The sequence below is a fragment of the Mytilus galloprovincialis genome, chromosome 2, assembly GCF_965363235.1.
Source record: "Mytilus galloprovincialis chromosome 2, xbMytGall1.hap1.1, whole genome shotgun sequence".
Taxonomy (NCBI): Eukaryota; Metazoa; Mollusca; class Bivalvia; order Mytilida; family Mytilidae; genus Mytilus; species Mytilus galloprovincialis.
Window position 1 is genome coordinate 115625487 of NC_134839.1, and position 19832 is coordinate 115645318.

At 32.3% G+C, this 19832-nt stretch overlaps 2 protein-coding genes across 2 annotated transcripts in view; both read left to right on the plus strand.

Moving 5' to 3' along the window:
- The window catches only part of LOC143065523 (integrin alpha-4-like), a 73552-nt gene that overhangs the window by 23713 nt on the left and 30007 nt on the right, over positions 1 to 19832 (plus strand). Inside the window, exons 2-8 of the mRNA XM_076239148.1 lie at positions 6779 to 6915; positions 7994 to 8082; positions 10532 to 10744; positions 14706 to 14766; positions 16318 to 16434; positions 16995 to 17101; positions 18395 to 18469. Coding sequence (XP_076095263.1) covers positions 6779 to 6915; positions 7994 to 8082; positions 10532 to 10744; positions 14706 to 14766; positions 16318 to 16434; positions 16995 to 17101; positions 18395 to 18469 — 799 coding nt within the window. The remainder of the gene's footprint in view (positions 1 to 6778; positions 6916 to 7993; positions 8083 to 10531; positions 10745 to 14705; positions 14767 to 16317; positions 16435 to 16994; positions 17102 to 18394; positions 18470 to 19832) is intronic.
- LOC143061964 (uncharacterized) lies at positions 11596 to 14235 on the plus strand (the record flags this gene model as incomplete). Its single annotated transcript, XM_076233820.1, has 2 exons — positions 11596 to 11940; positions 14191 to 14235. Coding segments are annotated over 2 exons (390 nt in total), but the record flags the coding sequence as incomplete, so codon positions are not given.

Genomic DNA, 19832 nt, shown 5'->3' on the forward strand with positions numbered 1-19832 from the left:
ATATTTAGTTCTGTTTTAATAAAGTTCTTGAGTACAGTTTCAGTATTTTCCTCCTCATCAGTTTATACAATACCGCCGAATATAAGGTTGTATTTCATCGAGTGACTTTGTAGTTTTAAATACTCCTCTTTCAGTTGATTTTTTTCTGTATCAATTTCTCGGGTGTAATTTTCTACCAAATTCATTCTGTCGGCAATTTCAAAATGGTGCTTTTCTTCATTTTCCAAAATTTATGCATGTTCATTTTGAGTTTTCTTTACAGAGTCGATTTCTTGGTGTAAGTTTGAAATTTTCGTATCAATGTTGTTGAATCTTTCATCAAGTTTTTTGTCCAGTTTAAAGAGTTTATCACCTACTTCAAAGTCTATTCGTTCTAATCTTTGGTTCATTATGTTAATTGTTGAAAACAACATTTCCATGGTTATATTTGAACGAGCCCCATCAGTTTGTGATGATGGAAATGATGGGAATGAAGGTAATGGTGGAGGTTGATAGCCGGAGTAAGAAGTTGGACCAGCATTAGGAGAAAAACGAGATGACTGTTGTATCTGTGGGTTCGGGCATTCAAAGGTCTGGTTCATATGATTCGTAGGATTGTGATAATTTTGTTGAAATGTTCCCGTTAGTGGCGTTGTGTGAGAGTTCATTGGTGTACTAGTATATAACGTGTCGTGAGCTTGACTCAGTACATTAGAGAAACTTTGTTGTTGTTGATGACAGGGTGACGCCATATTGATTTGTGTTTTGTTTGGTGGGGTCAAACCTGTCTTGTTGTTATTACTGTTCCTCCTTTTCCCCATTTAGATCTCGTAATGTCACAAATGTCACAAATGTTCATATCTGGTTCTAATCACAAAATAATTAGTTGGAATATAACCACAACACATCCATATTGATCAATATGAGTAGACCTTCACTCATACCGTCATGCTCAGTCCGCCATCTTATTTGTATTAATCAAACCAATTCTTCCACAATATTCGTCTTAACTTCTGCCACGTTTGCCTTTTTTTATTTCTTTTTTTTTAATTAACTGCCTATAGCGGCCATTGTGCTTTGATTATTATATGCTATCATGTCTGATTTTGATATAAACTGTTTGTCCTAATGTAACCGGAGAGCACGAATTTCATTACAAAATTGCTTGTCTCCACCGGGACTCGAACCCGGACCTCTGTGTTACAAGGCAGCGCGCTAACCGACTGAGCTAAAGAAGTACTTCCCTAGCTCAACCGCTTACGGCTGACTAAGTATTTACCAAATGTTCTAAGGGAAGCAATCCCGTCACACTTCCCCCCCTTAAGAGTCATCATACCAATATGACTCTCACACAAACATACCCTAGCTAGATTTCCTCTCTAACTACCATGGGTTTTTTAGTTGGGCGCCAATGTAACCGGAGAGCACGAATTTCATTACAAAATTGCTTGTCTCCACCGGGACTCGAACCCGGACCTCTGTGTTACAAGGCAGCGCGCTAACCGACCGAGCTAAAGAAGTACTTCCCTAGCTCAACCGCTTACGGCTGACTAAGTATTTACCAAATGTTCTAAGGGAAGCAATCCCGTCACACTAATTCTGCTCTATACTAGTAGTTAATGTATCAGTCTTAATCACATTAAAATCAGTTCCCTATACCCTGAGATAACCATCATGTCACGCCCCAAATTTCTTTAATCGATCTATGATAGTTTCGTGTCTATTCTGTTTAACATGTTCAGCGAGTATCTGCGATCCTTCTCCACGTAAAACATTTCCACTTTCCATAAAGATCTTCGTTCTAGGTTTGTCACACCCCCCCCCCCCTTTTTTTTGGTCGTCCAGCATTAACTCAAATAGACTTTCAATTGTAATGAAGAGTAACGTACATCTGCATTTTGGATAAAAAGTGATAAAAAATACAAAATTATCCGTACTATTGGGTATTGAGGGTTTTAAACGTCAATCAAAACCTAAAAAAGGCACATTCAATGGGCTTTGCTCATAGTTGAAATCCGTACTTTGACCTATAGTTGTTAATGTATATGTCATTTTGGGCTATTGTGGAGAGTTGTCTCATTGTCAATTATACCACATCTTCTTTTTTATATATACATCCAATCTATAATATTTATATCCACCATTTATTTAAATTTAGTGAAAACAATTTTTTTTTTTTCAAAAGTGCACAAAAAATACAATTATACAAAAGAAATACAGAGATTTGGAAACAAGAAGAACTAATATAAATCTGTCTCCCTTTAAAATAATGGGTTATTTAAATTTGTATCGAGAGCTTATAAATTCAAAACTTCTATCTGTGTATGCGTGTTTCATCATTTAAATGTAGGTTTGTTGCTGGACATTAATACCATTCTAAAATGTCAACAACTAATCTAAGGACATTGCTAGACATACTCTCATGTTGTAAAAATACGTGAAACTGTGAATTTGAGCTTTTTCATCTTTTTGTGTCGTGTTTGGTATCAACAGTCATTATTTTTTATGAGTTATTAATAGAACGTTTCAATATGTTTATCACGCTAGAAGTGCATTTTACTCGGAAATCAAGTTTTTAAACTATTTTTTTACAAATAATTTTATATAAGACATGTATTATTCGTTTTAGGGACCGGTCAATATTTAAGGGTTGGGGGTTGGGAGCGGTGCAATACGTATTCCTCCCTTAAAATAAATCTATGTCCTACCCTCTGAATATAACAAAAAAGTGCCTGTCCTATATGAAATATCTACTTAATAAGTATATGTCCTATCTAATTTCTAAATGAATCAAACATACTGTAACTTCATCTTTATCAGATTAACATAGATCAAATATAGCAGTCTTTGAATTTGTCTTTGAATTTGTCTGAAAATTGTTACTGATCTTCTCCTTGAAGAAGGCAATTAAGTCTGAGATTCCTTTTCAATTTCACTTTCACTTTCTTTCATGAAGAGTAATAAACTACAATAGTTTATGAACAATTAGTATTTTTTTTTCAATAAATATTTTTTTTCTGTCTTTTGACTTTGTTGTCTTTCTTAATTTTTCTAGTTAGAATGTTTGATTGTTAAAGAGTTTTCCTTATTTTTAAAGATGCATATTTTATTTATTCCTAAATAGCAATCAAACTAACAAATCGAAAACGATGCCACGGCAATTTTTTTTTAAGGAAAATGATTTGCATTTAGTTAATTTGCTGAACGGTGAAGGGAGTATATCATATCACTTTAAATAGAAAGATTAATTTTATAGTTTTTGTTTGTTATTATATATTTTGTATACATGTATATTCTTTTCAAAATCATTTCATGATTATTCTATAAACATGATATTAATTTATAAACTTGAAATTGTATTTCCATTGTTGTTCCTCAATTAATCTGGTTTATTTTGTTGTAATTCAATTTGTGTAACCTATTTTCTACATTCATATACATGCCATTAAAATATTGCTGTGCTATCAGTGCTGAAGACTAAATAAGTAGAAGTCCTATAAAAATTAAGTATTAATAAATGTGTTTCCTACTACGTTTTGCACCGGTCCCAACCCCCAATAAATATTGATCGGTCCTTTAGCGTTACTAGGAAATATTTATGGATTAAAATTAAGATTATGTCGTGAGAATTCTTTTTGACAACAATGGTCACCAATGTAATTTATTTGTCAACACCCAAACTGTATATAGAGTGAGTAATGTCAATTAACACTAAGTCTTAATTTAATCTGCTTTTGATATGTTTCATTGTTTGGAAACTTTTCGCCCGCTCTCGATCTACGAGCAGCAGCGGGTTATTATATGTCGCCATGATTACTGGTTTGTAAATCTGCTTTATGAACTGTGATTGCATATATGAACATGTTGGATGGAAAAATAAAGTACGTGAGCGTTCACGTACCCAGGCTCGTGTATTGATTTACCACAACTTTCCAGTATAAAACCTCTGTCATCTAAAACAGGCCTAATTCGTTTGGATTGTAAATCACTGTTATTTATCTCCGATGTTGGAGAATTCTTAAACATGTCGATACACTTATTCTAACGTTTCACCCTTTACTCTAAAGTGAGTGCTTACAATAAACGTTTATTCTAATGCTGCATCATTCAATGTAGGGTTAATGTTGGACATAAACACATATTCTAACGTTTCATCACTAATGAATGTTTATCCTTAGACATAAACATATTCTAACGCTTTATCATTTAAAATAGAGTTATAACTGGAAAAAAATATTCTAGCATTTCATTCATTTATCTATGTTTAAGAGAAATAACTCCCATAAGATGTCATCGACTCACATCAGTACAATTTAACAAAACATTCTTAAGATAGACGAACAATTTGGTGAAAACAGTTTGTTAAAATCTTTAACGGTTAAGAAATAAAGATAACAAGAAAAAAGGGATGCGGGGAGATAACTCCTATAAGAATAAGTCACACAGAGTGAGTTTTGAAACCCTCATTACTGTACAACATCATTAGCCAAAAAAATCCTTTCGATATGTTGTAAAATAAAAAAGCATCTCAGACGGCTAAGAAAAAAACAAATAATCAGAAGAAAAACAAAAGGTCTTTCCACGAAATGTGGAAAGACCTAATAATTAAACATATATTTAAACGTTTCATCCTTTTAGTTACTGTTATTGTTGAACACAGACAAATATTGTAACGTGTTATCATTTAATTGCTGGACATGGACACATATTCTATCTTTTCATCCTTTAAACCAGGAGTATAGTTGGACATGGACACATATTCTATCTTTTCATCCTTTAAACCAGGAGTATAGTTGGACATGAACACATATTTAAGCGTTTTATCATTTGATATAGGGTTACTGCGGTTATTGCTGGACATAAACGCGTATTTAAAGTGCTCTTTGGTCGAGTTGTCTCTTTGACATATTCCCCATTTCCAATCTCAATTCTATTCATCATTTAATCTATCTTTATATATATACATAAGCACATATTTAAGCTAGATTCATTGCTTTCACAAACACATATTGTAACGCTTAATCATTTAATCTACACTGCTAATTTTGCATAGGTACTTTTTCTGTACAAAAAATCTGTAGTACTGGAAAATTACTTTTAAAATATAGTACTTCTTTAGTACTATAAATTTATTGTAATATTTAGGTACCTGTTTTTTACAGTACTTGATTTGTACTTCAAATTTTAAGTACTCAATTTGTACTTTAATTGTGTAGTACTAAATGTGTACCTCAAATATTAGGTACTCATTTTGTACCTTTATTTTGAAGTGCTTGATATGTACTTAAATTTTAAGTAATGTAGTTTTATTGTTGAACAAAAGCACATATTTAAGATAGATTCATTGCTAGACAGCAACACATACTGAAACATTGGTTCATTTAAAAAGTAAAAGAAAAAAATAACCATGAACTTTGAGGAAAATTCAAAACGGAAAGTCCCTAATTAAATGGCAAAATCTAAAGTTCATCAAACAAATGGATAAGAATGATCATATGCATGAGTACAGAGACACGTCATATGTATGAAAGAATCACAAAAAAGGCATACAGATAAAGCACATTATCAAAATTGAAAGACAAGTATACAAAAATTCAGGTAGGGTTATTGCTTGACATTGACACATATCATAATGTTTAATCATTCAAGTAAAGGTTATTGCTGAACTTAAACCCATATTTGAACATTTGATTATTTAATCTAGGAATACTGACTGATATACATACATATTCTAGCGTTTTTTCATTTAATCTAGGATTATTGCTGGACATAAACACATATTCTTACGTTTAATCATCTAAGGATGTTTGCTTCTCTGTTTCAGAATAGCAAGCTTTCTTAGATACCCTTATACATTGATAGTATATAAAGTATGAAGAAAGTAAAAAAAAAAACAACAAAAAAAAAACAAAAAAAAAACAAAAAAAAAAAAAAACAGATAAAAATGAAGGGTCTGTGTGCTTGTTTTGAAATATAAGCAATTGGACATTTGGTTGAAAATAATATTTTCTAGACTTTCCTACATTTTACCTTGAAAGCTTTTTTCTTAAAAAAAAATATGAAAAAATAGCAAATATTCTATAGGATTTTCAAATGGCATTCTTAATTTTATGTAATAAAGTTTAGAAACAAAAGTAAGGGTGAGCTTGAACATTTTTTGAATGACAATACATGAATAAAACCAGAGGATTCTGAATATCTGGCAAGCCTCGAAAAGAAGAGGGGCGAACAATCTTAATGCAGTGTTATTGCTTTGTCTGGACATAATCAAATATTCAAGCTATATTTATTGCTGGACACAAACACATATTGAAAAGTTCAATCATTTGTCAGAGCTAGGATTTTTGCTGGACATTAACACATTTATAGCATTTTATCAATACATCAAATCATTAAATCTAGGATAATTGCTGGGCATAAAAACATATTCAAACGCTTCATCATTAAATGTAGTTTTATTGGTGGACATAGACACATATTTAGACATTTCATCATTAAATATAGAAGAGGGGCGAAATATACTAAAGGGACATTCAAACTTATAGATAAAAAATAAATTGACATCGCCATGGCTAAAAAAGAAAAAGACAAACAGACAGATATAAAGAATTTTTGTTGGACATAAACACATAATTAGACGTTAAATCATTAAATCTAGGATAATTGCTGGGCATAAACACATATTTTCACGCTTCATCAGTAAATGCAGTTTTATTGGTGGATTCTAACGCTTCATCTTTTATTGTAGTGGTATTGCAGGACATTAACATATACTTACTATCTTTATCATTTAATCTAGGGTTATTGCTGGAGCTACAAAGGCCAATTTTTCAAACGACAACAAAATAAAAGAACCAGGCAATATATTTAAGTGTCAAGTTGACTTCAAACAGTCAGTACAGAATAAATGTGAACCTATGAACCTCAGAGTAAATGGTGAGTAGATCAAGTTGAAACCAATAAAAAGTAAAATCACAAAAATACTGAACTCCTAGGAAAATTTAAAACGAAAAGTCCCTTATCAAACGGCAAATCAAATGATAAAACACATCAATAACCAATTACATTTTATGATCAAAATGTGAAAATACTCAGCACAGCACAAAGCACAAGTGTAAACATTACTAATAACAGTATACCAATAAACCATGGGCAAATACAGTCTACAAAGCACGAATTTAAACAAGTAACATTATACAATTAAAGCATAAAATATACAAAAAAAAGTAAAATAGCAAAAATACTTAACTCCGAGGAAAATTCTAAAAGTAAAGTCCCTAATCAAATGACCAAAATCAAAAGCTCAAACACATCAAATGAACGGTATAACAACTGTCACATTTCTGACTTGATACAGACATTTCCCTATGTATGAATGGTGAATTGAACCTCGTCTTATAGCTAGCTTAACCTTTCACTTGTATGACAGTTGTACTAAATTCCATTATAATGACAATGATACTTGCACAAAACAAACAGACATAGTATTTGTATGGAGAGTTGTCTCATTGGCACTCACACCACATCTTCCTATATCTATAGTAGTTACAAGTTAAAACCCATTACACGAGTGAAAACCTATTACATTATACAAAAAAAAAAAAACGTCGGTGAATAAAATCTACAAAGCACGAGTTAAAACCAAAATCGTTACTAGTATACAAATAAACCATGGACAGATTAAATCGACAAAACATGAGTGTAAACCAATAACATTATTCAAATAAATCATAGATGTTTAAAATTTACAATGCGCGAAGGTAAAGCGTTTAAATTATACGTACAAATGATAAGTAGAACTTGTTTTATCTAAAAATATTTCGAAAAAAAACGGTGGGTTAAATCAAACCATGTAGCACATATGTGAACTGATGAACATAGGAAAAAATCGGGTAGCACAATCGTAAACAAGCAATTCGTGTAGTAATTCGTGTAGTAATGGTAAGGCAAAATGCATTATCCTAGTAAGGTACTTATATTCATTTTCTTTAACACATATAGTATTTGTTTATAGATAATAACAAATGGCCTGACCTCCCTGGATATGAAGAAGATAATGAGTTACTTGGAGCTTCCATGTCATTTATAGATGATACTATTGTTGTAAGTAGTCAATGTATGACTTTCTTTGAGATATTGTTTTGTCTGGAAGACACAAATAACGCCGCCGCTTATTTCAAGTGTTATTTTGAATACACATGGTTGAGCATGGGAGCACGTAGGTCTATGATTCTCTGTAGAAAGCAACGCTATTCACCTTTTATACTAGTATGTACTGCAAAAAAGAATGAAGTTCAACTAAATCCTAAAAGATCAAAAATCAATACAAATCAATATATAATCAACCCTGACCACATGCGCACCTTCAATATATGCACACAGCCACCAAAGTCAAAACCTCCGAGCATTTAAACTTTTTGAGTTATCTGGAATAACTATATACACAAAATGGGACGAAAAGACGACGGGATGATGAAATTACCGACAGACAGGGATAAAACAATATCTTTCAATTGCAGTAACATTCAAACGAAAGTACAACACTTTCACATGAACCGTTAAAGGGTCACCATTCAATGCATCTACAGGTCAAGTATCTCCTGATAAGCAAGTATCATATACTTTAAACAAATCAATTCAGTCAAATGTCACATTTGGGATTGAACAGAAAAATTTAAACTACAGTTCAACTGACATTTCTGGTATATAAGATCACTGAAACATGTCAATAGTGAGTTCAGACACAGACATATATATTATATCGATGAACAAAAAAGTTGATATAGGAAAATGTGTTTGTGACCGTTAAACTTATGTTGTGTCAACCCCATACGTAATAGCCCGCATTTAAACATTATTAATTATGACGCAATAAAACTTGTTACCTGTATAAGAATATGTAAGGCACTCAGACTGTATCACCAATGATATAACCATTAAAAGCGTTATCTAATCTTCCGCTTTAAAAATGTTTTATGTATTATATTAAATTATTTATACAGACCGCATTGAAAACGGTCAAAGTTACAATTAGTGAACATTTATTACAGCTGCATTACCCAACTCGTTTCATATTTAGCCAAATAAAAAGCCTGCTACCTGAAGCCAAAATCGTTGTACGTTTACTCCGTTGCCTGAAAAAGTAACGGTTAATCATTTACTCATCTTTCAAAACTGGTTGTGGACGTAAAATGAACCATATTTGCGCTTTTCATTAATCTAGATTTTATAATAGAAAAAAATATGTAAGTAATTGTCATCGTATGCAATGAATTAACTCAGCAGACAGTACTATAAAAAAAAGATGTGGTATGATTGTAAATGAGACAACTCTCCACAAGAGACCAAAATGACAAGCAATTACAGTATAAGAGATAGAACATAAACCATGATAATAGATTAAGTACTGTAGAAAGCTCTCTCATAAACAAAAAAATATAAGGGCATACACTACAGGCACGGGGACATATTCTACTGAATCCACACAGCACGAGTAACAAACCCTGCCGTAAATATAAAAATGAGGATATGGTATGATTGCCAATGAGACAACTTTCCAGAAGAGATCAAAATGACATAGCAAGTACAGTATAATAAATATATCATTTATGTCTTTTATACTCAGTGAACAGTACTTTGTGTTTATGTTCTCAGTGAATAGTACTTTGTCTTTATGTTCTCAGAAAAGATTACTTTGGTGACATATTCTAAGCTTGTAGTGCTTTGGCAACATATGCCCAGCAAGGAATACTTTGGCTACATATACTCAGCAAAGAGTACTTTGGCTACATATTCTTAGCTTATAATGATGTGGCTACATATACCAAGCAAGGAATACTTTTGCTACATATACTCAGCAAAGAGTTATAACTGTACTTGGCCACATATACTCATCGAAGAGTACTTTGGTTAAATGGACTATGCAAAAAGTACCATGACTACTGGCTGGTAACCTCCAATTCACTTCTTCTGCAATGCGTTCATATCTTTCATATGCCATGACTGATCTTTGGAAGATTTCGGTTAAATATTCCTATTTGCTTAACTGTTTTCAGTGCACCCTCTCAATACCATTGTTTCAAACGAAATTTAAAGGTATTTCTGTTTTAACATGACTCATTTATCACTTTCGTCATTAACATTAAGTAACCTCCATGTATGGCCGTTTTTTTCTACCTTCATAAGTTGTTTCTTCTAAGTCCTTTACAGTATGGTTAACACGTCTTAATTGGATTTTTACTGGCATAGCTTTGAAACTGTTGAATATCCTGTAAAAGATCCCCTGTGCTGTGTTTTTTATGAGCATTTTACACTTTTCTACTTAATCCTTTCAATTTGAAAAGTGTATACATGTATCTAAAATGACGAAACGACAATGGAAAAGGTTGAGGTTTCAATTTATCGAATTGCCAACCCTACTACATCTTTTTCTGCATTGTAATGGATACATTAATTCTTTCACCAATATTTTTATAATTGTAAAAAATAATTAACTTTATAAACGCATACCAGATTGTGACCATTACTTATATATGTGGTATTTTTGTTACAGACTTGTGCTCCAATGTGGAAAAATATGATCCCTCTGAAGAGTTCAAAACTTGTTCATGCAATTGGAAGATGTTTTAACGTTGACAGAAGTCTCAAATCATATACGACAAAACAGTTTAAAAACAAGGTGTTTAAATCTCAGTATACACCAGAAAACAGTAACGATCTTACTTTTGAATTAGCACAGATTGGATTTTCAATATCTAACAAAAAGGTAAATATTTGACATTATTTAAATACTTTTCAACTTTACGTTTTAAATCAAGTTTTATAAGGCTGCAACATGTCAGATGTAAAACAATTAAAACGATAAACACCACGATCTATAACATACAAAACAATAAACGACAAAAAATATGATCTACACGAACAACAACTGAACAAAGCACATACAGAATTTTGACGAATCAAAGATGTTTGTATTCCCCAACAAATAGATATACAGGAACAAATAACAACTGAGGTACATGATCCTGACTTGGAAAAACATAAAGAGAATGTATCGAGTCAAAGATGTGTTTGGCATTCAACCCTCTCCTAACTTGATACAGTTGTGAAACAACACAACGTGTAATAACACAACATGTAACAACACAACGTGTGACAACACAACATGTAACAACACAACATGTAACAACACAACATGTAACAACACAACATGTAACAACACAACATGTTACAACACAACATGTAACAACACAACGTGTAACAAAACAACATGTAACAACACAACATGTAACAACACAACGTGTAACAATACAACATGTAACAACACAACATGTAACAATACAACGTGTAACAACACAACATGTAACAACACAACATGTAACAACACAACGTGTGACAACACAACATGTTACAACACAACATGTAACAACACAACATGTAACAACACAACGTGTGACAACACAACATGTAACAATACAACATGTAACAACACAACATGTAACAACACAACGTGTAACAATACAACATGTAACAACACAACATGTAACAACACAACGTGTAACAATACAACATGTAACAACACAACATGTAACAACACAACGTGTAACAATACAACGTGTAACAACACAACATGTTACAACACAACATGTAACAACACAACGTGTAACAATACAACATGTAACAACACAACATGTTACAACACAACATGTAACAACACAACATGTAACAACACAACGTGTAACAATACAACATGTAACAACACAACATGTTACAACACAACATGTAACAACACAACATGTAACAAAACAACGTGTAACAAAACAACATGTAACAACACAACATGTTACAACACAACATGTAACAACACAACATGTTACAACACAACATGTAACAACACAACATGTTACAACACAACATGTAACAACACAACATGTTACAACACAACATGTAACAACACAACGTGTAACAATACAACATGTAACAACACAACGTGTAACAATACAACATGTAACAACACAACATGTAACAACACAACGTGTAACAATACAACATGTAACAACACAACATGTTACAACACAACATGTAACAACACAACATGTAACAAAACAACGTGTAACAAAACAACATGTAACAACACAACATGTAACAACACAACATGTAACAACACAACGTGTAACAATACAACATGTAACAACACAACATGTTACAACACAACATGTAACAACACAACATGTTACAACACAACATGTAACAACACAACATGTAACAACACAACGTGTAACAATACAACATGTAACAACACAACATGTTACAACACAACATGTAACAACACAACGTGTAACAATACAATATGTAACAACACAACATGTTACAACACAACATGTAACAACACAACATGTAACAACACAACGTGTAACAATACAACATGTAACAACACAACATGTTACAACACAACATGTAACAACACAACATGTAACAACACAACGTGTAACAATACAACATGTAACAACACAACGTGTAACAACACAACATGTAACAACACAACATGTAACAATACAACGTGTAACAACACAACATGTTACAACACAACATGTAACAACACAACGTGTAACAATACAACATGTAACAACACAACGTGTAACAATACAACGTGTAACAATACAACATGTAACAACACAACATGTAACAACACAACGTGTGACAACACAACATGTAACAACACAACATGTAACAATACAACATGTAACAACACAACATGTTACAACACAACATGTAACAACACAACATGTAACAACACAACGTGTAACAATACAACATGTAACAACACAACGTGTGACAACACAACATGTAACAACACAACATGTAACAACACAACGTGTAACAATACAACATGTAACAACACAACATGTAACAACACAACGTGTAACAATACAACATGTAACAACACAACGTGTAACAACACATGTAACAACACAACATGTAACAATACAACATGTAACAACACAACATGTTACAACACAACATGTAACAACACAACGTGTAACAACACAACATGTAACAACACAACGTGTAACAATACAACGTGTAACAAAACAACATGTAACAACACAACATGTTACAACACAACATGTTACAACACAACGTGTGACAACACAACATGTAACAACACAACGTGTGACAACACAACATGTAACAACACAACATGTAACAACACAACGTGTGACAACACAACATGTAACAACACAACATGTAACAACACAACATGTAACAACACAACGTGTGACAACACAACATGTAACAACACAACATTTGACAACACAACGTGTGACAACACAACATGTAACAACACAACGCTTGACAACACAACGTGTGACAACACAACATGTAACAACACAACATGTAGCAACAAACATAAGAACAAAATATAAAAGGCAGTTGATTTTTTAGTTACATACTGAATATCAAACGTAAGACCATTATTTATAATGATGAAATGATTAAAAGTTGATTTAATAATACTAGTATTTAACTTCATTTTTAATTTGTATAGACAGGGTCTTCTGTAAAGAAGAATTATCATTAAATCTGTAAAGTAACAAATAATTAATTATAATGAAGGTTACAGCAACACACGTTCATAACATATACAATTTAGATGTCACCATACAAATTCTTTAACAATGAAGCTCAAACCTAACAAAAACCACATGCTTTGCTAAAAACTATAGCATCAACAACTGAAATTTTGACACAAACACGCAACAAAAGGAAACAAAATAAACATGATAAAGAAGAATATTAAAACATTGACATTCATTGACAAGATTTTTGAATCGGTCACAAAAATATATTTTAACTGTTTAAGAGTAGCTTGTCATTTATCTGTTATTTCGATTATTTAAAAGGCATGGATAATGTGTTTTGAAATTTTTAACAAAACGTTAGAAATGTCTATATTGAAATAAGAACCGTTCCTTGTATTTGTGCATTTGTGATAAATTTTATGTCCTATCTCCATGACAAAATGTTATTGTCCACTCAGATAAAGTTCAGATTAAAACCGTGTCTTTGGGTAAATAATATTGCACCGACTGTTTGATACAGGAAGGTATTAACAGTTCAACTGTAAACTGAACATTAACATTCACGACACGGTCCAATGAAAACTAGAACCTTCACGACACGTACCAAATGAGAACATTATATTGACAGTTCACCTGTAACCTGAACATTAACCTTCATGACACGGACCAATGAGAACATTAACCTTCACGACACGAACCAATGAGAACTAGAACCTTCACGACACGGACCAATGAGAACATTAACCTTCACGACACGGACCAATGAGAACATTCTGAAAACTCAGGTCTATTCTATATTCCTTTCAAATTTTAACAAAAAATTAGAATCTGCCTACTCTTCCAAAGTACCTGAGATCCCCCCCCCCACCCTAGTCATTAAAACGGATTCATATTGCGCAGTCTCTAGTTTTTCTATGATGTAGGTTGTATACTTTTTGTTGTGCTTTTGTCGTGTGTCGTTATTACAATGACGTTTTCAAGTTGTCAGGAACTGATCGGTTGAATATTGCTGTGGTATTGTCCGCCTCTAATTATTACATATTTGTATTGACCAGTATACAGACCATGCTTTAATTATCACATATTAACTGATGGAGAGTATACTGACCAATCTCTTATTATTTCACATTTTCTGTTGACCAGTATGAAGAAGACCCTAAGCTGCACATTCTTCTCGGAGCTCCAGGTTTTTTTGAAAACAAAGGTAAGAATATTGTTTTCATTTTCACAGATCTTTGAAAACAAATTGTTAACCAGAAACACATGTTATACACAGATAAATCATTACCGTCAGCCTACCGCAGGTGAACGGTTTCACTAGTCGGTTGGTGGATGTCAGTGTGATGTTAATTAATAATACATTTTCATGGTGGAATAATGGTGCTTTCACAATGGATTTTTAGATTTTCTTAAATTTGACTTGTACTTAATTTGATAAAGCTAGAATTTGTCAGCAATTCCGTTAATGGGTCAAGTATGCATTACCAGTAAAGTCTTATAGTGCTTAACTTTTTTTACAAATTTTAGACAACTGCAATATGTTTCGGAAACTTCGTTTTTATATAACAGTTGTTTTCGTTTTAATTCCTTATTCTGCCTCTTATAGTAAGTTAAGTTATTGACTGTCTTCCTTTTTTCTGCTTATACTGTTTTTTTTAATTTGTTTGTGTCAAGTTTAAATTTTAATTTCATCCCCCTGTGAACAAATTACTTTCTTATGATAGCTTTCCCATTTTTGAAATTTTGAAGTTCATGAATGTTAAACGGTATCAAAGGTACATTCGACTCATCAGTAACGCTCAGATCAAAGTAGTAAGAAAACCAAACAGGTACAAAGTTGAAAAGCATTTCGAATAATTCATACTTTAGCAAACAGTAAATTTATAAAAATGACCGTATAATTGATATTCATGTCAACTCCGATAAAACGTATATTAGTTCCGTCCAGCTTAACACTCTTGAGTTTTGTACTTCATTTTTTGATTCAATTTGGCCTTATTTTGATTTTAAGGAATGTATTGTGTAAATGTTGTTTGTGTATTCTTTTAAAAAAAATATCATTTTATGTTTGCAGTTCATATATTTCGTTTTGTGCAATTTCATATTGCAATTTTAAGTCAGATGCAACTTCAGATGAAATTTCGAATGTTGATTCCATATTTGTTTTTTCAGGTCCTTATTTTTAAACGTCACTTTATAATTTCACAAATGTATAAAAACTTTTTTTCTTTTATCGCGCTTTCGTCCCTGTTTGATTTTTTTGTACTGCTCGTATATGCTGGGAAAATAGATGTGTAATTTTGAGTTCTAAGTCATCATTACTGATTATTTTTGCAATTTATCTCACAGTTCAACGAATTTCTTGTATTTTTATCTTAAAACAGAGGAAGGTGTAGTCAGGGAAACTGTGATTGTTAATTTCCATTTATAGTTAGGCGCTTAAATATTGTATTTGTCATTTGATCACTGTAGCATTTGTTAGGTCCTTGCAGTGCAGTAAAGTAAAGTCAGTGAATGTAATAAAGCAATTAATTAATCTATCGGTCACATATTAAAAAAAACAGTCAAATTTTTATAATATCATATTTTAGTCTACTATTCTTATTTGTATGAAACCTTAAATATCCTTAAATTTCAGGGGGCTCCAAACATTGCTTACATTGGTACACTTTGAGCACAAATCAGACTTGTAACCGGGTTTGTACTTACATGAACAACACGATGGGATCACATTTTGCACGTTGTTTTTTTTCAGGCGGTTTTCTTCAATACAGTGCAACAGAAACAACAGAACAGTTTTTTGACAGCTTCACACATACGGAATTTGAGTCGGAAACTCAAAAACAAGGCATAAAGCAAGGAAGTTTTATGGGTACGTATTTATTTTACCTAATTATTGTACCGAATCTTTGTGTCCGCCTGATTCAGTGATTTCTAATAAGCTAAAATCAATCTAGTATTTAGTATGTTCTACCTTCAATATCTTGTTGTTATAACTTGTATCCGATCTCGTTGTTTATTTAAAATGGACATGGCGCAATACAACAGAACGTGAAACATAAAGAACTAATATGGCTGCACCATAACAAAACATCAATTCTTAAAAACTAAAATTGCAGCACAATAAAAAAATACATTATTAATAAAGAACTAATTTGGTGTCACAACATCCGTCATGAAGAACTAATATTGTAAGATCATAACAAACAATAATTTATGAATATAAAGACCTGAAATGGAAACACTATAACAAAACACAACTGTTCGGATCTAATATGGTGACTTAATCTGCAGCAGCCGTTATAAAATACTATGTCGACATCATAAAACAAGACATAAACAATCAATTTTTAAATGAACAAATAATGACGTTAAATAGCATAATGACGTTAAATAGCATTATGACAGCAGCTATTTGTTATGTTTGGTCAGGTTATTCAATCACCTCAGGGAAATTGTCAGATTCAGATACAGATTGTCCAAGTGTTATTGTATTAGGCACACCACATTTTAGTTCAGAAGATGGAATTGTGGGAGCGGTAAGTTATATTATTGTACTGGCATAGCACACCAAATGTCAATTCAACAGATGGCATTGTTGGAGCGAATATTGTACTTGCATAGCACATAAACATCGAATTTCAGTTCAACGGGAGGAATTGTGAGAGTGGGAATTACGATTATTTTACTAGCACAGCACATAGTATTTTAGTTCAACAAATGGAATTGTTGTAGCGGTTAGTACGATTATTGTTTAGCGCATCTGAATCATTACCAGTACACATGTCCATTTAATATTCATGTGAATATACAACACAAGGCGCAGTATTATATATCGAATAGTACAACGCATATCAACGCAATGTAAGTAACTTATTATCTTCACGTGAATGACCCTTTGCAAGACTTTTCCAAGCGTTCGTATGTGTCATATTTGCATCTATCCAACATATTTTTGTTTTCTGGTAGGTATTTTGAGTCCATCGATTCACCAGGACTGACCACTTTAGTAGAACCTACATATTTAATTTGTTCTGCAAAATCAAGAAATAATTGTCACTTGACTCAAAATAAATGGCAGAATCAAATATTCAAACTTATCGATCGAATGGATAATAGCTGCCATATTCCTGCAAGGTACAGGCAGGTAGAAAATGGTGGATTAATCCTAGGTTTAAACCTCTCACTTGTATGATAGTCCCATTCAACTCCATTTCACAACAATGTGTCAAAATGGACCTTCATCAATAATTTGATGCCAAATAGAAAACAATAAACTTGAGGATTGTATACCAAAAACAAAAGGTGCACAAATTAGTTCACCATACCCGGATGTCGACAAGTAATTTCTCTTCAATGATGTTAGGAATCGAAATAGTATTTGTAAGGCCATACAATGTACCTCCCTTTAGGATATATAGTATATATCTATACCTGGGTTATTATATAACATCACAAAATAAGCTTAGTAGCCGGGCCACACAATCAGTGTGTATAGTTTGGCAGTTTTATATAATCCATATAAAATATATATGGAAATAGAGTTAAAATGTCATATTAAAAACGAGTTATTCAGAATAATTCTTAACTGATCTCAAATATTGTTTAATTGTTAGGTTCTGGTAGTATGAATAATTCTTAATTTATCTGACATATTATTTAATTGTTAGGTTCTGGCAGTATAAATAATTCCTAATTTATCTGACATATTGTTTAATTGTTAGGTTCTGGCAGTATAAATAATTCCTAATTTATCTGACATATTGTTTAATTGTTAGGCTCTGGTAGTATGAATAAAACTTAATTGATCTGAAATATTGTTTGATTGTTAGGTTCTTGTAGTGTGCGCAGAAATAAGAATGACCGGGAAAAGTTTGTATGTGAAGAAACAGTTTAGTGGCAAACAGGTAATATTTAACATAAATATGAAACATACAGTAAAAAGAAACAGGTAAAAGACAAATAGGTGGAGAATCCTGAAGTACTGCAGAAAGTCTTAATTGATTTACTGCTGTTCTGAATTCGAATAATGGCGGTGTTGATATAATTTGTTACTTCCGGTTTTAAAACTGTCACTTCCGGTTTCATTTGATAGTTTAACTTGACACTTATTCCCAAAATATATGGTTCTATATACTTTTACATTAAAAAAAAAATACAAAAAATAGCTACTTACTGGTTTAAATGGGTCACTTCCTGTTCCTCTGTCAAGGTCATATATATTGAAACTTAATGCACAAAGTCCAATAGCTTTATCATGCTTACATTAATAAAAAGTGTTCGACTTAACATAGTCAGTTTCAAAGTCGCAATAACTGTTTGATATCATATGCAAAAAATCTAAGCGACATCTTGTGAAGCCGTCAGAAAAAATAATAATCAGAAGAAGAAGAAGAAAACCAATAGGTCTTTCCACAGAAATGTGGAATGACAAAATAATGACGTTATGTAAAGAGTGTATTAGATTCAAGAGTAGTACATATATACTATGGTGACTAGTATCTATGTATGTAGGTAAACTCTAGCTTAGTATGACATAATTTAGTGTTTTGTATCGGTTCATGGTGCGAAGCCATTAGATACATACGATCATACCGTCTTGAAATTATAACGTAACAAGCATCAGTTTTTATACGCCCGTTTAAATTTTGACGGGACGTATTATGGTTTATAATGTCCGGTGTCTGTCCGTCTGTCCGTCCGTCCATCCTTCCGTCCGTCTGTCTGTCCGCCGTTAACATGTCGCACCGTAACTTGAGAACGACTTATCCAAATTTCATGAAACTTAATATAGTAGTTTCTTATGATGGTCAAATGATCTGTATACTTTTTGGTGAAAATAAAATAAAAATTTTTTGAGTTACGGCACTTTTTAACTAAAACAGGGGTATGGTTTTTTTCACATGTCCCGCCGTATCTCAAAAACCATATATGGTTATTGCTTAAAACTTTCTCAGAAACTATTTAGGATTATTGCATTAAACTTCCACATCAGACGTCGGATGTATCATGCGCTCATGGCGCAGCTGTTTGTTACTGGTTGCTATATGATGTCAGAAATATTATATTGGATAGAATCAGATAAAGGTTTAGGAACATATGTTGTTAATATAATTAATAGAGGAAAATACTTATCCGATCGTATACTCATCAATGAATTATTTTGTGTTTATTTGTTTAACTTGCTTTATAAAGTCCCGTGAAAGGCTCAGATAGTTTAGATTCATCGATAGTTTTGAATTGATAATGATATAATGATAATAAGTATAA